Here is a 21,599-nt window from a genome sequence, read left to right as displayed (position 1 = left end):
TGAACCATCTTACCACTTGTTACATCGATCCCTTGATGTAGCATAGAGTAACAAATGATAATGATATTAAAGGTAGAAATGAAGTCCCAGGGTTCACTAAGATGTATCATCATCTAAAACTCTAAACTATGTTAACGTCTTCAGGCTATGCAAGCAATGGTCATGTGTAGAAGTATTCATCCTCTAGCTTCTCTGTGATAGGATTTTTTTAGAGTAAACATGTAAGGACTATTTCTCTACTCATGGCTTCCCATGAATTTGGGGAGAAAGGGGGGAAACAGAGCATGCTCATATCAGCCCATTGATTTATTTTTCTCTTCTAATCTGTCTTCATACAGGAGAGAGGGTCTAATCTCCAATCTGACTTATCAGTAATAAAGATGACTTTTATTTTTCATGTCCATCTTACTGACTCTTAGGTCTAGTTCTCTTTTAGTTCCAAACTCAAGTAGGAAAACATAATATGATTTATTGGCCACTCCCTAAAACTACAACACTATCAAATGAGTGCTATTTCCTATGATAACTGTTCTCTTCACACCCATCATACAGAAAACACCTGTGGGCAAACCAGATTGGAGCTACAGGGGAGATAATATTAGGTGCTGATTATGTATAATTCCCAGTGTGCTTATTTGACCTCTATACTTTTCTCTCCTATTTTTGAAAGCTAGTTATGTACAAGCTTATGAGGATGTAAATTTTGCTTATTTTAAAAAAGTTTATTATTCAGAAACTTTAAAATTATTCCACCATTACCTCTGTGCTATTACTAGTAACAAAAACTTTGCAAACCTTAAAGATGCTAATACACCAGTGTGTCATGATCTTAGGTTGGAAACCATTGTCCTGATGGTACATCAGGCAAGCTAGGAAAAGTTATTATTCTAACAAGGAATTCTATAACGGTCTCAACCAAATGATCAACTTTCTCAGAAGACAACACTATTAATTTTCTGTGAAAATTTCAATGATTCTCCACCTATAATTCCAAATGCCTTTATTTAACCCAAAGATTTGTGTTCATCCGACCGAATATAAGTTCTGTTTCCTTTTCATATTACACATGCTATCCACACACTGGAAACAGTAATAAACATGAGGGTATTATTAGAATGATACAAAGTTATGACAGCATTAACCAATTGTTCTTACTGTTCAAATGCCATGATGCAGATAATTTTCACATCATTAATTATAGTGATTGTTAAGAAATGCCAAGAGTGGCATTTTTTAATGAAAAATAAGGTTTTAGGAAATAATACCTTGTTTAATAGGATTATATAAATGTCTGATTAGTGAATGAGTACACATTATTTATGTAAGAAACTGTTATTTGGATTCTATATTAGTGCAATCATGAATAAGAGCCAGAGTGTTATATTCTCATGTAATGGTCTATAAAATAGATCACAATATGTTACTATGGAAAACATGCCACTGGAATTGAAGGGTATAATTGAAGTTTAATTTTATTATTGAATTAAGCTGAATGGAAAATGGGGTGACCCTAATTCATAATTTCAGAAATAATCCAACCAGTGGTACAGTCATCTTCAAAATCACTCCAATATTTTTATAACTCTCTCTTCCCCTATCACAAAAGTTTAAGTTTCAGGACACCTGGATCATGCTGATATTTGGAAGAAAATAAACATTCTAGTAGCAGGTTTTTAGGATGCTTTGCCAACATGGCAGATGTAGACAGATGTTCATTTCCCTTTGCAATCTGCATCATGAAGTTCAGAGTTGCCATTAACTTCAAAGAAGAGCTGGAATACTGGAGAAACATTTAGAGTTAACAGAAAGTGGACACCATAATGTAGGTGCATGTCAGTCAGAATTAGGTACAAAATGTAACCTACTCTACTACATGCAAAATAGAAATGTATGCTCTGCAAAAGTTTTAAATCCAATCACTACGTTAAAACAAGGCATCTCCCTAACCATTTTGAGGAAGATTATGGAACTTCAGTGCCTCTACAGAACTTTATACACTCTTCTAACTAATTAAGTAAGTTAAACTGGAATTTGGAAAATGGGTATTAAACAAAGAGAACAAAATGGAAACTTGAATTAGATTCACTATTCCAATGTTTTTAAACTAATTTCTTAAACTAGCTTGTAGCTAAACATGACTAGAGGCAAATATCAGATAAGATAGAGCTGGAAGGATGTAAACATTTCTCTTTCTTCATTCTGACTTTAGGAAAACTATCTAAAACATCTGAGTAAGTATTTTTTTTTAAAGACAATAGGTCCCCATAGTTTGATTTCTATAAGCTCCTTTAAAATCTTCTTGAAAGTTATAGATGCAAAGATAGTCTTCATGGTTTTCATATCCTTTCTCTTTCAATTTAAGTTCATATTATATTCTATCTCTGTGGAAATGGCAGTGTGTGCATAAAATTACATTATTTGCATGAAGGTTAGTACTCCGATTCCACTTTTTAAAAGTCCATTTTTAACCTAAGAACTTTAAAAGCTGAACCCATGTAATAGAAATATTTGATAAATTTTCTGTAACCTTTATGCTCAGAGAAAACTATAGTTCAGTTTGTTGTAAGTCTTCCAATATTTCTACATATTTTTTAATTTAATATAACAGATTATTTATAATATTTTTATTATGTTATACAATGTGTCATGGACATTTCCATTCATGAACATGTAAATATAATTTTATAGGTAATCACATCCTACAATTCACTTACCAATGTATCAGGATCCTATTATGCCATCTATCAAAATTTATTGAAAGATCTTTGAATATCTGAATGTTATGCAATATTTTGCTATTACAAATAGTGTAGGCTGGAACATATTTTGTGCCCACTTATGACTGCTCATTTAAGACAAATTTCCTAAAGGAAATTTGCTGAGTCAAATGGTATACAAAAGGACATAGTTTTTCATACATTTTAACAGTCTATCCTGCATGAAAAGTTGTGCCAATGAACTTACACAGACAGTCCAGCAATTTATGTAAGTTCTAACTGCTCCACATCCTCATCAATGCTGGCTGAATAGGGTAATTTTTTTTTTCATCTTTGAGAATTTGATAAGCATTAGGGACTATCAAATAAGAAGCATCTCATTTTTATTGCATTGTTTTGATTACAAGGAGACTGCTAGTGAGACTCGTAATTCTGTCTCTGCTTGAAATACTCTCTGCTATATACAGGAAACCACAACAACATTTATCCTCAGTGTCAAAGAACTTAACTAATATATCAATTCTCAGAATATTATATCTTTCTATCACCAAACCTTTAAACTTACTGTATGGGTATTGATCTTCGGTTGTATAGATTTCAGAACTGTCCCTGAATAAACTGTAAGTAAGCCAGTGGGCATTTGGAGAATCAGGTGGACTCCAGGACAGATTGATAGCAGAAGAACTTTGAACTTGTCCTCTGGGTGGAGGTTGTTGGGACGGAGCTAAATTACAATAGAGAGAGCATTTATTAGCAAAGGCAATCAATAAGCACATAAGTAAGCTAAAGTACGATATCCAGCAAAGAGGTCTCTCTGATTCAGGATTACTTTATCAAGAAGACATGTGGTTTACCAAGACATTAATAAACAGAAGGTATACATCATGAGTTCTCTAAAACAAAGCTTTTTATCTATAAGCATAAAACAATTTTGTAGGTCAATGCAGCTGTCATAAACATAGTTGGGGAGTGGACCACAAAAGTTTACACTAAGCACTTCTTCTTCTCCTTCTTCCTCTTCTTCCTCTTCTTCCTCTTCTTCCTCTTCTTCCTCTTCCTCCTCCTCCTCCTCCTCCTCCTCCCCTCCCCTTCCTCCTCCTTTCTTCTTCTTCTTTTCTTTTTTTTTTTTTTTGAGAAAGTATCCAAGGATACATAACACTTATTTTCTACTTAATTATTTTAAAAGTTAACATAAATAAGTTACGTTGAAACTTGAAATTTAAGTAACATAATTTTTGGGTTTTGAAAAAGAAATTTTCCATTACACTAAGCACAATGCCTCATCTTGCTTCACAGAGCACAGTGTAAAATAAAGAATAATAGTTGGCGATACAAATACCCATGGATTTCATGGATATTAAACAGTCCAAATATTAACAAGAAATAATTTGAATGTACTATGTGGATACACCCACACTTGTTAGAGGTGCAATGATTTTTAGAAGTAATATGATTGCTTCCATGAGGCACATAAGAGCATTCATCTCACTATTTTAGTGATATTTTATATAATGTAAGTACATACTATGAAAACATCATCTCTTCTCACTGCATATTTCCCTCAGTCTCCCTCTTTTCCTTCATTCCTCACGACCCCCCTCCCCGCCAGAATACATAAAGGTAAAGGAGAAAAAAATGTCTAACTATTTAAGGACAATCAGCCACCAGTTTATTAATTACCTCTGGCTTAAGAAAATTCATAATCCTCCATCTGTTTAGAGAAGTACATCCTACTCAGAGTTCTTCATTAAATAACATATCAAAGGTTTCTGTGTTACTTTACTTTAAAAAACATTAATATTTTTGTTAAGAAATTTCAAAAAATCATGTATAGAAATGAATCAATCAAATAATTATCAATATTTATATGAAATATTTACAGTCACTGGGTGATAGGGTTTCAGAAGAGGAGAGAGAGTACATTCAAATTAACTAACGTAATAAAGAGCTTGATAAAGAAACTATTTTCAAAAGGAAAGGCAGAGAGTGTAAGGAAACCAAAAGAAATAGAGCACTACTCTGTGGTATAAGAGTAGAGCTCCTTTACATTTATGTTAGGGGTCCTCAAGACCACTCCCAGGTTCAAAGACTTGCAGGACTCATCATATAGTCCTACTTGTGGCTAAAATTTATTATAGCATAAGAATAGAGTACAATCAACAAAGGGAAAGGTACATGGGTAAGTCCAGGGGAAACCAACCTCAAGGTTCCAGTCATACAGGATATGCCTAATTCCCCCGGGAATGTTTTATGAAAATATGTGCAATGTTGCCAACAAGGGAAGCTCATTAGAAACTCAATGCCCAGGGTTTGTATGGGGGGCTGTTTATGTAGACAGCCTCTGTCTACATGAATAACCCCCCAAATCCTAGATTCCCAGAAGGAAAGCAGGGTTAAGCATAAACCATTTGGTTGAACAAAATTTAAGAGACAGTGAGCCAAACCATGGAAAGAGCCAAGATGTCCATCGACAGATAAATGGATAAAGAAGATGTGGCATATATATACAATGGAGTATTATGCAGCCATCAAAAGGAATGAAATCTTGCCATTTGCAACGACGTGGATGGAACTGGAGGGTAGGTATTATGCTGAGCGAAATAAGTCAATCAGAGAAAGACATGTATCATATGACCTCACTGATATGAGGAATTCTTAATTGCAGGAAACAAACTGAGGGTTACTGGAGTGGTGGGGGGCGGGAGGGATGGGGTGGCTGGGTGATAGACATTGGGGAGGATATGTGCTATGGTGAGCGCTGTGAATTGTGTAAGACTGTTGAATCACAGACCTGTACCTCTGAAACAAATAATACATTATATGTTAAAAAAAAAGAAGAAGAAGAAGATAGCAGGAAGGGAAGAATGAAGGGGGGGAATCAAAGGGGGAGACAAACCATGAGAGACTATAGACTCTGAGAAACAAACTGAGGGTTCTAGAAGGGAGGGGGGTGAGGGGAGGTGTTAGCCTGGTGATGGGTATTAAAGAGGGCACGTACTACATGGAGCACTGGGTGTTATATGCAAACAATGAATCATGGAACACTACATCAAAAACTAATGATGTGATGTATGGTGATTAACATAACATAATAAAAAAAAAAGCCTTAAAAAATAAAAAATAAAGAGACAGTGAGCCACTCTTACCTGTTCTGGGGGTGGTGAGAACCCTCACAAAGTCCAAGTTCCCAGATGCCAGCCAAAGGCTAACTTTGTAAGCAGGTCTTTCTACAGATAAGCAGTCAGGCCCACTATGTGAGCTTTTTTCTAACACACTATCCCTAGCTTAAAGGGGCACAGCACTCAGGGAAAGAAAGGGCTGTAGGAAAAGCATCATTTGGCAAGAGCTGTGACTATTCATGGCAGGATACAACCAGCTCAAGACCAGCTCAAGACCACTCCTGCACTGTGACAAGAAGCTGAGGGTTAAATATCCCAACTTCCCTTTCTGCCAGCCCTCCAGATGACTGGCAGCCTCCTACTAGTAGCTGAAGCCAACCGAAAGTCAGAGGGCAAGGGAGCCTGCTGATGCAGACCATACAGAATCCTGCGGCATAGAGTAGGGTAGGGAAGTATGGAATAGTAAAGTGAAGTTATCCCGCATACCAGGCAAAGACTTTCAGCTAAGAGCTATTACTAATGCATCAGCATTCATGAGGGATACACTCTACTTTAAAGACATGATATAATCCAATAGTAACATTTTAAGGAAGTATTTCAAGAGCACTGAATTTGAAATTTACAAAATTCCATATATTATGCATAGGCTTCCTAAAGACAATGTCTCTAATCTTAAGAGAGATAATACCGATGTCATATTTTTAAAAGAAAAATATTCAAACTAGATACACTCTCACTCTTCCCTTTTTCTTTTCTCCTTCTTTGGAATTTGCATTGTTATATTAAAACTCTAACTGTCCATATGCCTAGTTAGATATAGGACAAGAATAGTACCAATCTCAAAATGACACAGGAAAAGAGAATAATTTCCAAAGAGGACCTTATATTTTTAAATTCAGGAATTTGCCATATTTGACATGGTCGTTTGGATTGGTTGAACACTGACAGCGCATTTGATCTGTCAGTGATTTTTAATTTAGGACTCCACATCCTGTTGTTCTTGGTGGAACCACAAAGACTCATAAACTGTCTTATTTATAGCACTCTCAAGGAGCCTTGTAATCTACAGCAATTGAATATTTTTAGTGAGTATTAGTGACAACATCTAAAACTCTGCATGCTATCAGGAACACAACAGATTTCAGAGTTAAAGCAATCAAAACTGACCTTCAGACTATTTTCTAAGACAGGAACATACTTTTGGGATGACTGAAAGAAAGATGTATGTTTCCACCCCACGTCAAAGGGTATAGAAAAGGATTTGCATTACTTGAAAATTTCCTTGGCAACAAACATTCACATATACAAATACACAAACAGGCTCTTTCAAATGTTTAAAGTTGATTACTTTTTAGGACCATCTCTAACCACAATCTTGTCCAACTTCGCAGTATAAAGGTATAGTACCTGTTTGACCCTGAAACAAGAATGTTCATAGACCTGAAGGCTTAGATGGTTCAATACCACTCAGAGAATAAATATGAAAGCCTGGCCATGAAATAACCTGAATTCACCCTTCTGTGTGCTGAAAGGGGAATTCTGAGAAAACAGTCACATATTCATTCATCAAAATTGCCAAGTGTGATCTTTGCATTTGCCAAACTCTCTTGTAAGGAAGGATAGTTATCATATTGTGACTACATCCATCTGTTTGGGAGCCATGAGTTTTAATCCTGGCTTAGGCACTTTGGTAATTATGTGATTGTAGTCAAATTTTGGTTGGACTCTCTGAATCATTCCTCTTCTGTAGTAAGGGGAGAATAATGTTTAGCTCTCAGGGTTATTTTGAGCATAAAGTGAATGTGTGTGTATCCCTTTTTCATGAAAGGCTGCGAACACTGTGGCTATGAGGACAGGTGTCTAGACTCCCTCTGTCTTTTTGTCTTTCCATCCTTAGGGGTTGTCCTTGTGTACATAGTCCTAGGTGGATGACCACCAAGTCCATATCCAATTCAACAGGAAAGGTAAAAGGAGAGATGGAGGGCAGGCCCCGTGCCTATGAGAGCACAACCTAGACTCCCACACATCACTTCTGCCCACATCATTTCATCCAGAAACTTGGTGACATAGCCACACCTAACCACAAGGGAAGATGTGGCCATGAACCCAGCTCTAAGCACTATTAATATGAAACAAGTAGAAGACTGTTATTGAGAACAACTTAAAAATATCTTTCATAGATAAAATTAAAAATAAAACAATATCTAGAAAATTTTTAAAAAAATTTAAAAAGTAAAAGGATACAGGAGTGCTTCTAATTATGGCAAATAAAGAGTTTAGTGATATAAAACTGAATAAAATCATCAAAATAGCCATTCTGGGAGCTCTAAATCAACCACAGGCAAACAGAAAGTTGAGAACATTTACTCTTGGAAAACTGGCAGAGCTCTGAGTAGTAACAGTAGGAGTCTGTGATCTTTTTGTGGGGGTTGTTCCCATAGTACCAGTTCCAGAGTCAGGTGTGTTAGTTTTACCAGTAAGTCTGACTATAAACAGTAGCTTTGGTACCACAGGGCGCTGACTTGATTTGGGGTTAGCAGCAGAAATTCGTAGCTTTGCCACCAAAAATTGGCACAGTCAATTGGGAACAAGAGGGAAAACTCACAGGTTTTCTAGCCTGAGTATATGCTCCCAGCTCGGTTAAGTGGTGAGTTTACCAGATAATAAACCAGGAGATCCTGTGTATGATAGAGCCATGGGAGGCCTGAGATAAGCTCTCCAAAGATTCCTAGCTGGTTGGAAAACTATGAAGGTATGGGGAAAAACCATGAGAGCCAGGGAAAAATGAAGGCCAAAGAAGAACTGGGAACTAGCTATAACTCTGAAAACATCCCCCAAACCATATACACATTGGTTGGCAGAAGCTATATAATTTGGAAGTAGTTGAGCACAGACACTGCCCAAATCTTTGGCTGATTCAGACACAGCAATGACCCCTCGGAAGCCAGGCTGTAAGTAAAAATTAAAAAAAAAAAACAAAAAAAACTGATTTGACATCAACAGCTGTACGCTGCAGGAGAGAAAGTTTTCCACCGTTTAAGTCTATGCAAATTACCAAAAAATCTAACAACTTAAGTGTTTTCAACATAAAATTACAACACACTCAAAGAAACAGTGAACTATACTCATTTATAACAGTTGAGAGAAACAGACTCTGAATGATCCCCAGTATTGAGTACAGCAAAAACCACTTCAATGCAGCTATTATAAATATGTTCTAAGAGTTAAAGAAAAATCTGATGATGATTCAGTGAAAAGAGAACTTTAATACATAAAGAGAATGCATAAAAACACTAAATTCCAGAGCTGAACAATACAGTAACTGAAACGGAAAATTCCCTAAAAAGACCTCAATGGCAGATTTGAAAGGAAAAGAGCAAGAATCAGTGAACTTGAAGATAAAGCAAGAGGGAAGAGGGCTCCTGGGTGGCTCAGTCGGTTCAGTTTCCAACTCTTGATTTCACTTCAGGTCATAATCTCAGGGTCGTGAGATCAAGCCCTGTGTAGGGCTCTGTGCTGGGTGTAGAGCCTGCTTAAGATTCTCTCTCTCTTTCTCTCTCTCCCCCCAGCTCTGCCCCTCCCTGACTAGCACACATGCTCTCTCTAAGAAAAAAAAAAGTATTAAAAAAAAAAGCAATAGGTAGAATGTAATGATACAGCAATGATTTAGCCAATCCACAGAAAGGAGAAAAAAAAAAATAGAACAAAAATGAACAGATCCTCAGAGACCTGTGAGACAATGTCAGGTGTACCATGCACCAAAATAGGTGTCATGGGATCTCCAAAATGGAGAAGATACAGAAAGTGGCAGAAAATATTTGAAGAAATACTGGCTCAAACTTCCCAAATTTGATGGAAAACATTTATCTACATTTCGAAAAAGTACAATGAATCCAAGTAGGATGCCAAAAGATTCATACCAAACATATCATAGTCAAACCGCTGAAAGATAAGAACAAAAGTTTTAAAGGAGTAAGAGAAAATTCATTCACATTTGAAGAAAAATACAATTAAAGCCTGGAAGAAATGATGGAGGCCAGAAGGTAGTAGAATGTCATATTCAAAGTCCTAAAAGAGAAAAGAATACTTGTTATCAAGAGTTCTATCCGGAAAAAGTACCCATCAAAAAAAGGAAGGAAGGAAGGAAGGAAGGAAGGAAGGAAGGAAGGAAGGAAGGAAGGAAGGAAGGAAGGAAGGAAGGAGGTATTTGCAGATAATTTTTAAAAAATAGTGGGAGAATTCATTGCTGGCAGACTAGCCCTGCAAGAAATATTAAAGAAATCCATCAGGCTAAAAGGAAATGACACAGAGAGCAAATAAATTGAATGATGTAGAGATGGGAAGAACACTAGAAATGGTAAATATGTGGGTAAACATTAAAGACTCTGTGTGTATGTGTGTATATATTCATACTGTTTTCTTCTCTCAAATAATTTTTAAAAACCTGGTACTGTTAAAATTATAATTCTATTAGTGTAATGTAGGGTTTATTATACATACAGACACATACACACACACATACACACAACTACACAGTATCATAACTCAAAGATGGAGAAAGGAAGGGACATATATCAAGAGTTTACTTGTTATATTTTACCAGCATTAAATCAGTACAAACTTGAAGTAGACTGTGGCAAATGAAGATGCATATTCTAATTCATAAAGCAACTAGTAATAAAATAACACAAAAATATAAGAAGTCAACAGAATACAGTAAACTGATTTTCGATAAGATTAGCAAGAACCAAGGGGGAAGTAGTTATTTCAAAAAACAGTGCTGGAGCAACTGGAAATCCACTTTCAAAATGAATAATACTGGAAGCTCAACTCACAACATAACTAAAAATTAATTCAAAAATGGATCAAAGACCTAAATCTAAGAGCTAAAACTGTAAGACTCTAAGAAGAAAACATAGGGGAAAAGATAAAAATGTAGTGAAAAGAAGGGGCACATGTACCCCAATGTTCATAGTAGCAATGTCCACAATAGCCAAACTGTGGAAGGAGCTGAGATACCCTTCAACAGACGAATGGATAAAGAAGATGTGGTTCATATAAAATGGAGTATTATTCAGCCATCAGAAAGGATGAATACCCACTATTTGCACTGACATGGATGGAACTAGAGGAGATTATGCTAAGTGAAGTAAGTCAAACAGAGAAAGACAATTATCATATGGTTTCACTTATATGTGGAACATAAGCAATAGCTCGGAGGACTACAGGGGAAGGGAGGGAAATCTGAAGGGGGAGAGATCAGAGAGGGAGATGAACCATGAGAGACTATGGACCCTGGGAAATGAAGTGAGGGTCTCAGGAGGGAGGGAGGTGGGGGAGGGGGTAACAGGGTCATAGGTATTAAGGAGGGCAAGTGTTGTGATGTGCACTGGGTGTTATATGTAACTAATGAATTATTCAGTGCTACATCAAAAATTAATGATGTACTATACAGTGGCTAACTGAACATAATAAAAAAGAAAACATGGGGGGAATCTTCATAACTTTGGATTTGACAATAGTTTCTTAGATACGACATCAAATGTATAAACAATAACAAAAAATGGACAAATGGAAATTTAGCAAATTGTAAAACATCTGTGCTTCAAATGACACTATCAAGAAAGTGAAAAGAAAACATACAGAATGGAAAAAACATTTGCAAATCATATATCTAATAAAGATATCTAATAAAAAATAATATATCTAAAATATATAAAGAACAATTACAACTCAGTAATAAAGACAAATAACCCAATTTAAAAGTGGACAAATAACTGGAATACACTTTCTCTAAAGAAGATACACAGATAGCCAATAACTATGCAAAGATGCTCAATATCACTAATCATTAGGGACATGCATATCAAAACTACAACGGGACAGCATCTCATACACATTAGATGGCTACTATAAATAAATAAAAAATAACCATGTTGACAAGGATATGGAGAAATTTGAGCCCCTGTGTACTGTCAGTGGGAATTTAAAATAGTAAAGCTGCTGTAGAAAAAAGCATGGCAGTTCCTCAAAAAAATTAAAAATAGAATTACCATATGATCCAGCAATTCCACTTCTGATTATATATCCAACAGAATTGAAAGCAGAGTCACTGAAAGCAGAGTCTTGAAGAAATGGCTACACACCCATATTCATAGCAGCATTACTCACATAAGCCAAAACATGGAAGCAATCCAAGTGTCCACTGACAGATGAATGGATAAGCAAAATGTGGTATATGCATACAATGGAATATTATTCAGCCTTAAAAGGAAGGGAATTCTGAGACAAGCTACAAAATGGATGACTCTTGAGGACATATGCAAAGTGAAATAAGCCACTGGCAAAAAGGCAAATATTTTATGATTTTACTTATATGAGGTTCTTAGATTTTTCAAAATTATAGAGACAGAAAGTAAAATTGTGGTTACCAGGGGCTGGGGGCAAATGGAAGATATTATTGTTTAATGAGGGTATACAGTTTCCATTTCACAAAAAGTAGAGAGTTATGGAGATGCATGGTAGTGATGGTTGCACGACATTATGAATATATTTAATATCACTGATTGTACATTTAAAAATGGCTAATATGGTCAATTTTATGTCATATATATGTTACCACAATGAAAATATTTTTTTAAAAAGGGTTTAGCTACAAAATCCTCTCTGATAAGTATGGATAAAGGAAAAAATATGAGTGATAAAAAGATGGATAAATAACCAAAGATAAACATAGAAGTGAGTAGTGTCAAGAAGACTTAAACACAAAAGAGCTATGAATTATATATATATATTATAACTATTATATATATAACTATGAACTTATATATATATATATTTTTTTTTAAGTTTAGGGCAAATGAAATTTCATTTCATTCACTAGTAAAGCATACAGAAGGCATAATTATTTAATACCTGTTTTGTATTACCTCTATCAAGGAGAATGACTATCATTTTGAAAGCATGAAACAAATATTGATAGGAAAGAAATGAATCACGAAATAAGGAATTAGATTATGAGAGAGGGTCTAACTACCTTATCAGAATTCAATTCTCCTGCATTCTGGAAATTATATGTGCAGATTCCCAACTCAACTCCCCATCAAAAAAAAAAAAAAAAGGAAAAAATTACAAATGATATTGCTAACCTATTGCCACTGGCCTCTAAGGAAGTGCAAAAGATAATAGTCATAATCCTATGGTTCCCAAACTGTGTAGAAGGACACCATGAAACAGTCTAATGTTCAAGGAAAACACATGCTTGACATCTGTTGGACACAGAAGAAAATACCAGCCTGAGGTAGTTCACAGTTTCAACAATAGATAGCACTACATTCCTTTCAATAGCATAGTATCTTTGGGAAGCTGGTTGTTCTGGCTGTTGCTAGGATAAAAAGCAAGTACCACGTAAAAAATCAAGGTGGAACAGGAAGGAAAAGCAGCCTCCCTTCATACTCACACCACAGTCAGCATTTCCTGGGCCCCTTGTTCACTCCCTTCTACTGTGAGTGTACCCATCACTTCTGCTGACTAGGTTTCAAGCTCTTTTAAAGGCAGGAATCTTGTCTATTTTTTTTTTTTTAATTGAATGAACTCCTCTATAGATATTGAGTTTCTAACTTTGCCCAGTGTTTTGTAAATTTTGTGAAACACACAGCCAAAACAACAGCAGCAACTACTAGAAGTGGTTGAACAAATGTATTCAACAGTAAGGATCACAATTTTAAAGAGAACATTTAAATATATACATAGATACATGTATGTGTGTGTGTGTGTCAAGTCAAGGCACTTGCATATATATATATGGAAGAAGAGGAATATAAACGTTTTTTAACTATTAAAAATTGGAAGAATTTGGAAAGACAAGAAGATTTAGCCCAGAGAAGGAAGGACAAAAGAGAAAAGCAAATGTATACCACTACTAAGAAATGTAGGCCAGGTGAACCAAACTGTCCAGTTTTGCCTGAGGTATAGTTCCTAGACTGTGTCTTAGATGGAAGAGTAGGTAGAAAAAAGTGATGTCAATATTTTCACACAAAATTAGTGGCAGAACCAATCAAAAATCGCTAAGATTCAGTATGCTATTTGTAATGTTCTCACAAGATGATGATCTACAACTGACATCCAAAGCAATATGTTGGAATTCCTGTTGAAGAAATCAATCAATTCTATAGTTAATCAATAAATAGCAAATATTAATTAAATTCTCAGTGAAATCCAGATTTATGTTTAGACTGTATTTACACAGAAAGGCAATTATGAAAGTCCTTTCCCAAAAGAAGCATAAATGCCTACCATTTTACTTATACTAACATCCAGAGAAACCAAATAAAACACAGGATACTGAATATAAACTACACAGGTACAAAATCTGAATATGTCTTGTTAATCATTAGCTACACCCTGCCTTCCACTACTTCAAAATCTAGTACGGTTGCTGTGGAGCCCAATATTTACTGACTTATTTCTCTCTCCCTTAAATGTAGATAACACAGTTCCAAGCATGCTTGTTTATGATGATTCGTCCTGACTTAGGGTATTCCCTTGCATTGTGACTCATGATAGTCCCAGGACACCCCAAGGAGAACATGCATTGTACAATATGTTGCAGAGGGCACTTTACCACATGTTCTCAGCAGGCATTTCTTAGAAATTCTGGAAAAGGTAAGGATATATGATCTTAGAGTAACTATAAATCAATCATCAATATGCTGTAAAACTGTAGGACTGCAGTTGACCTTGAGAAGTCAAGTCAAGGCACTGGAGAATGGTGTTGAAAAGTCAAAAGACACTAAGATGTAATCTTTGACTTCCAGGAATTAAAATAGAAATGTGAGAAATATTTAAATAACTAAAACAACTTGCAGAAGAAATAGCAAATATAGGAGTTATATGCTATGATAAACAGTGATAATTGCTATAATATCAATAAGCAACTAATAATAGCATGGTACCCATAAAATTTGGGGGATGGAAGGACATAACTCATAAAAAATAAGAATAAATCTCACATGTGTTATAGAAAATTGGCTGGAAATGTCCTTGCTTGGTGGGGTGACCAATCATTTTGTTTCAACCAGTACTGTTGATTTTTGCACGGGAAAGTCCCGTGTCACTGGAAAGTCCAATGTCTGGGGGAAAACCAGGATGCTGGTCACCACACTAGTGATTCCATTCTAACAACATGTTTTAAATTTCCCACTACTAACATAATCACCATTTAAATAATCTAATCAAGGAAAAAGAACACAGGTTTCATTTAGTGTAAATTTTTTTTTCCATTTCCCACCTAAATTCTCCACCTTGTGCCTAAGCCCTTCTGATGGGTTCTCAATGGAGAAAGAAAATAACAAGACACTCTTCCCTGCATGATGTTTCATCCACCAGCACAGAGCCAGAATTCACTTACTTTTGCTGCAGCCCAGTGGATTGTTCACATCCAAATGGCTTGCCTTGGGAACACAAGTATCACACTTGGATCCAGTGACAAATCGTTTACAGAAACACTGGCCTGTGACCAAGTGACAGGTTTCATTCAAGGCTCCTGAGAGATGACAATTGCAAGGCTGACATCTGAAAACAAGACAAATAAACCATCAAAGACAATAATGTTTTGATTAATAATTCATAGTATAAGTTACATCTATCAATAACATTGTGAAATAAGATGGCCTGTTTTAGCCAATATATTGAAAAGAAACTTGAGCTAAGCAAATAAACAAAACATCAAACAAGACAGAAAAAGAATCTTTAACAAAATGTTGCTCACAATAAAATCTCAATGAAGCCTTCCCTTTGTAAACTAATTAATGGCAAAAAAAAAAAAGTGTTATATTGTTTTTTTCATGCCACGATACATCTTATGGATTATTTTGAATGCCAGTTGTTCAATTAAGAATACTGTAAATTTTGCTTTCTCACAAAAGCAGTTTTTCTGACAGCTAAAAATTTAGATTGGGTACCCATAAATCATCTTTCCAAGTATCTATCAAGTTATAAAGTAGAACCCTAGGTGTGATAACCATGGATCTCCTTAAAAATCTTGAAACTCTATATTTAATTTTATAAACACTAAATTTCACTAAGAAAAGAGTTTGAGGAAGACATGTTCCAGTACTGTTGATGCCTTAACATAGGTTATATTTCATTTTCTATTTATGAACTAAACGCATTTATCCAGAATGGTTGGAGAATACAGCATTATTCTGATTTATGAAAAGATGTTAATGATATAAATATAATGAGATAACTTCATTCCAACTTAAATTTCTTGGACCTAAAGTTGCTTGTAGAAATCACTGGCCAGGCATTTTGCCATGATAGAAACCAAAACCTGTTTCCTCTGGGTAAGTTATTCAAATTCTTAGTATATGCCAATGTCATTGATCAGGATAAGCTATTTTGGCACCATGAAGTATTAGAGAGGCAAAAACAGCACATGGAAAAAGACAACTCACTTGTAATCAGAAACTTTCCATGTGGTACATTTAAAACAACATTAGATGGATTCACCTCTATTTTCTAATAAAGATGCTACATGGATAGTTTCTTTATCCCTCTTCAACTTCTACAGTGTGATCTCTCGGGTAGTCATTCAACACCCTTAAAAAGGCTGATAAAAGCTAAGGACTGCTAAATAAGCTGCAAATTTGTTTTATGAACTAATATCACCTCGGGAATAAATAAAGTACAGTTTCTCTTGAAAACCACTATACTGTAGTTTGCCCTTTTTATGTCATGATAAAAGGATATTTTCCCCCTATAAACAACTATATTAAGTCCTTTATGTATAGACATGTATCAGAACTCCATTTCTTTTTTTTTTTAAGATTTTATTTATTTATCTGAGAGAGAGAATGAGATAGAGAGAGAGAGCATGAGAGGGGGGAGGGTCAGAGGGAGAAGCAGACTCCCCACTGAGCAGGGAGCCCGATGCGGGACTCGATCCTGGGACTCCAGGATCATGACCTGAGCCAAAGGCAGTCGCTTAACCAACTGAGCCACCCAGGCGCCCCAGAACTCTATTTCAAATAGATGTTTTATTTAGGCTACTTAAGTATCAGAGCTGAAGAAAATTATGCACTGAAATTAAAACGGAATTAAAGAAGCAACAAAATATTTGATTTGCTCTTAATTTCATTATATGCCATTACTTAGAGTATATTGTTTGTAAGCATTTAATGTAATATTGGTAAGCATAAACAATAAGAGGCAATCTTCTCCCAGTGTATATATACATCACCACACCACTCATGAATAAGTGTCTCTTGAGTATTTCAGTTTTTATTACCATTCACTCATGAGACAATCACACTTATTTTACATACAGTACATTTAGAGTAATAGTTTCCAGAGTATAACATAATTTCCTTCCTTGATGTAGTTCTATTTTCTTCCAGCTAGCTGCTACACCCTTAACTCCAAGGCTGCTCTGTCAATATCCATGGGATATTAAGTTCTGCATCCAAATGGAATAAATAAATCGCTTCTTAGGAAAGCATGCAATGTTTTGAGTAATTAAATGTGACTATTCCTGATTTTATAGTCTCTTATCCCAGCTGTTGTTATACCTAACTTATCTGACTTGTTATAATTGCTTGACTTCAGTGAGAGAATTTTACCTGAACAAAGTTCATGGGAGACTTTTCTGAATATTATAGTTTGTTTCTAATGCAAAGGACACTAGGGATAATTTTGTAATTAAGGTTTAAGTAAAATGATTCCTATAAATTTCTCAGCCACTCAAATATAATTTTAAACATTTCCAAGACTCTTTAGCAAATAAGCTACAAGTTTGATGTCATTTTACAAGTTATCCCTTCTCAAGAGCACCTCCTAAATGAAATATATTTCACGTTTATTAAAACAAAATTATACATAATAAAGGAGAAGACATTTTAAACCTAGAAAGAGAAACACCAAACTAAGATGAATTGTGATATTGATTTTGTCAGGATAAATGGTTTTTGTAATATTAATATAAAGAAACCTTTATTACACTGAATCTCCTGGTACAGCCAGAGCTTCTCCCGCAATCTGTTTAAAATCTTCATTTTTCATCCTTATGGGAAAACCTCACTTGCTAAATGGATTTCATAAAGAGTAATCTGTCAAGATTTATATAGATAAACAATTTGTGATGTTTATTGACCAGTTCATTATGGTAAACAAAACAGGAGTAAAGCATCCCTAATCTCTGCCAGCACTCTGCTATTCTAGTTCTGTTTGGGCCCTTCAGTAACTCAGTGTTTACTGAGTACAATGGGAAAGAAGTTAATAGGCTTCTGTCTCTTTAATCACAAATCTCATATATTTTCCTTTCCATGGAACTTAGTCCAGTTGTGCAAATAGTAAGAGAAGAGCTATCCTGCTTATTATTACTGCAAAACATCACTATTAATGAAGGAGTGTGTTTCAGTGATGCATTTCATTGTCAGAAGCTTTATCATCTGAGGGAGAGCTACTGCAGGAGGTCTAGGGATGTATTCCAGGATATAGATCACTTTATTGACATTTCTCTTTCAACACCTCTCTTCTATCGGGGGCCTCAATTCATGGGTACCATCAAATTTATTTAAACATATCGACTGACATAAATAATATTCATTGAGGTCCAGTTATGTTCCAGGACCAGAAGAGACACTGAGAACATAAAAAAGAATAAGATAGAGTTGTCCCTGTCTTCAAGGAGCTCGTAGTGTAGTGAAAAATATAAAATACAGCATAATAAAGATGTATGCAGACTCTCTGTGGGCACAGACAAGGAAAACTACATGGTGGCAGGGAATGGGACAGCTGAAAGAGTATTAAGAAGGAATCTTGGGGGTCACCTGCATGGCTCAGTCAGTTAAGCATCCGATTCTTGATTTCGGCTCAGGTCATGATCTCAGGGTCCTGGACTGAGCCCTTTGTCGGGCTCTGCACTCAGCGCGGGTCTGCCTGTCCCTCTTCCTCCCTGGACTTGTGCTCGCTCTCTCTCTCTCAAATAAATAAATAAAATCTTAAAAAAATAGAAGAAGGAATCTTGGGGGCACCTGGCTCATTCGGTTAGGTATCCAATTCTTGATTTTGGCTCAGGTCATGGTCTCAGGGTCTTGGGATTGAGCCCCATATTGGGCTCTGTGCTCAGTGGGGAGTCGGCTTGAGGATTCTCAAGTTATTAAAAGGAATATTAAAAAGGAATATGCCCAGCAAGTCAGAGAGGGAGAATAGAGAGAGATAAGAAACATCAGGAGAGGGTATGAGATTATAAGCAATTCAAAATTTTTGGATATAAATTCAGAATAGGGAGGGGTAACAGACAAGGTTAAATGGGAAAGGTAAGCAGAGGCAAGATATTGCTAGATTAGGTACAATGGTGATAATGGTAAGGAACAATGGAAAGGAGAGGGATAGTTTTACTTACGTTGAGTAAGTAAAATCAGTAGGATGAGGTAGACGAATTGAGAAGAGAAGCAAAGAAGGGCATGGAGTTATTACCAGTTTTCTAATTTGCTGATAGGTAGATGATGGGGACACCATTCAACATAAAGAATGAAAGAGGAAGAAATCTCAAATTGCTGAGGGAATTTAGAAAAGGATTATTAATGATTATTAATGACTAAAACAGAAAGAGGCTTTAAAGTGAACTGGAGAAATTGGACCAAGAGTTTTCTTCCATCCGTCCTCAGCACAAAGCCTAGCACACAGTAAAGGTTCAATAAATATTGTTGAATGGATGAATGAATGAATAAAGCACTAGGAAAGCTTTAGACTCAGAATAGAACATCACAGATAAATCAAATGTGACATGTAGCTCTGAGGACAATTTAGCTCTTTTGAGCCCTTTTTGATCAGCTTAGCTCTTCCCCTAGCTAACCTGTCCCCCAGGGAAGGGACAGCTTTCTTCAAGATTGGCCTCTGCTATGACACCCCAAGGCCAGAAGAGTTCTCAGTTCAGTCGTCTTGTTCAGGATCTTGTAAGTGCTAGAGTGCTCTTAAGATGATTTTGGTTTTCCCTGGTTAAGATTATATTTCCTCTCTGCAATAGAAGTGTGTCTCACTGAGGTTCTTAGGTTTCCTTTCATCACAGCCTATGAATAGCATTGGATTCTCTTGGAACCGGAATCAGAATTATAGGAGAGGGATTTGGGGCTTAGAGATCCTCCTTATGTGAACTGAAAGCCATACACATGGCTTATTGGAGAAGAAGTGAGAATGGTATCATCTCATCTAGAAGGGAGGAGTTAATGGTACCCAGTCCACCCTCTGTAGTGAAGCCTTCCCAGGCACAAATAAAGGGATTCATCAGGACTAAATCTGGGCAATCTCTTGCATCCAGGCAACTATGACATCTGAGTCCAGGGAGGTGGTATTCCTGTCATTTAGAGAAGAGGTTACTTAGCGAGATTCTGCACCTGCAATCCCTACCACTTTCCCCTTTATTGACACTCCACCTAATCCTACATATTGGTCACCAAAACCAAATATTTAAAAGAAATAAAATCTCAGCAGATTCACAATATTAACAATATCACATATGTTTACATCTAGAAGAAACCCTCATGTCACTTTCCTTAACCTCCACATTATAGTAATATAATAACTTCAAGGCATGATAACAGGTTCAAATTCTTAGTGTTTTAAGGTAGAAGAGAGATTACACTTATTCACTATGGTCTCAGAAGGCAGAAATAAAACTAGGCACAGGAATGAAATGATCTTTCTCAGAATTAGTTGTCTGAAACAAACACAAGTTACTCCATGAGACAGAGAGGTTCTTTTTAGTTCCGTATTTTCAAGCAGAAACTGAGTGACTAGTTATTCTGAAAAGGTGATTTATGCAGAGAAATGTATAGGGCAGAGTTTAACCAAAATTAACGTTCTTTCCAAGTCTAAAAAGCTGATTTTATGATTCTTAGTGGAAATAAGTAACTTGCCCAAGGTGACAGTGAATCTGGTTATTGGGTCAGCAATCTTTATCTATAAAGGAACAGATAGTAAATATTTTAGGCTTTGTGGGCCATTAGATCTCCGCTGCAGTAGTAGTATGAATGCAGTCATAGATAATATATAAAGAATGAATATGTTGTGTTCTAATAAACTTTATTTGCACAAAGAGATGGCAGGTCAGATCTGGCCTGCAGGCCATGGTTTGCTGAACTCTGGCACAGTAGGTTGAATTATGACCTCTCAACAATCTCCAAGTCCTAATATCTGGAACTTGTGAATATGTTACACCTTATTTGGTAAAAGTAACTTGCAGATGGGATTAAGAATTTTGAGATGGAGAAATTATCCTGGATTATCCAAAAGTGTCCAATGTAGTCACAAAATGATAGGAAGAAGCAGGAAGGTGAGAGTTAGAGTGAAAAGTTGGAAGAACAGAGGGAGAGGTCAGAAAAGAGAGAAAACATTACTCTGCTGGTTTTGAACATGAAGGAAGGAGCCATGAGCTAAGGAAGTAGGTGGCCTCTCAAATTGGCAAAAGCAAGGAAATGGATTTTTTCCTAGAGTATCCAAAAGAAACATAGGCCTGCTGATCCCTTGAGCCCTATAAAATTACTTTAGGACTTTTGACCTCCAGAACTGTGAGAGAATAGATTCATGTTGTTTTAAGCTACTAAATTTGTAGTAATTTATTACAGTAGTAATAGGAAACTAATATGCCTGGTCAAGTGGAGAAGCCATAACTGGAACCTAGATATCCTGATACCCAACACTGTGTTATACTTATTACATCACATTGAATAAATGCTAATTTATAAAAATGGACATTTCTTAG

At 35.9% G+C, this 21,599-nt stretch overlaps 1 protein-coding gene across 1 annotated transcript in view; it reads right to left on the bottom strand.

The window, feature by feature from the left end:
• Nucleotides 1-21,599, bottom strand: part of USH2A (usherin) — a 701,438-nt gene that overhangs the window by 513,845 nt on the left and 165,994 nt on the right. Inside the window, exons 14-15 of the mRNA XM_045876094.2 lie at nt 15,246-15,409; nt 3,283-3,441 (exon numbers count right to left, since the gene is read on the bottom strand). Coding sequence (XP_045732050.2) covers nt 3,283-3,441; nt 15,246-15,409 — 323 coding nt within the window. The remainder of the gene's footprint in view (nt 1-3,282; nt 3,442-15,245; nt 15,410-21,599) is intronic.

The sequence above is a fragment of the Mirounga angustirostris genome, unplaced genomic scaffold, assembly GCF_029215605.1.
Source record: "Mirounga angustirostris isolate CCGP_5_RB_7025 unplaced genomic scaffold, mMirAng1.0.hap1 SCAF_6, whole genome shotgun sequence".
NCBI lineage: Eukaryota > Metazoa > Chordata > Mammalia > Carnivora > Phocidae > Mirounga > Mirounga angustirostris.
Note: the sequence above shows the minus strand (reverse complement) of the source record. Positions and strands in the feature narration are given on the sequence as shown.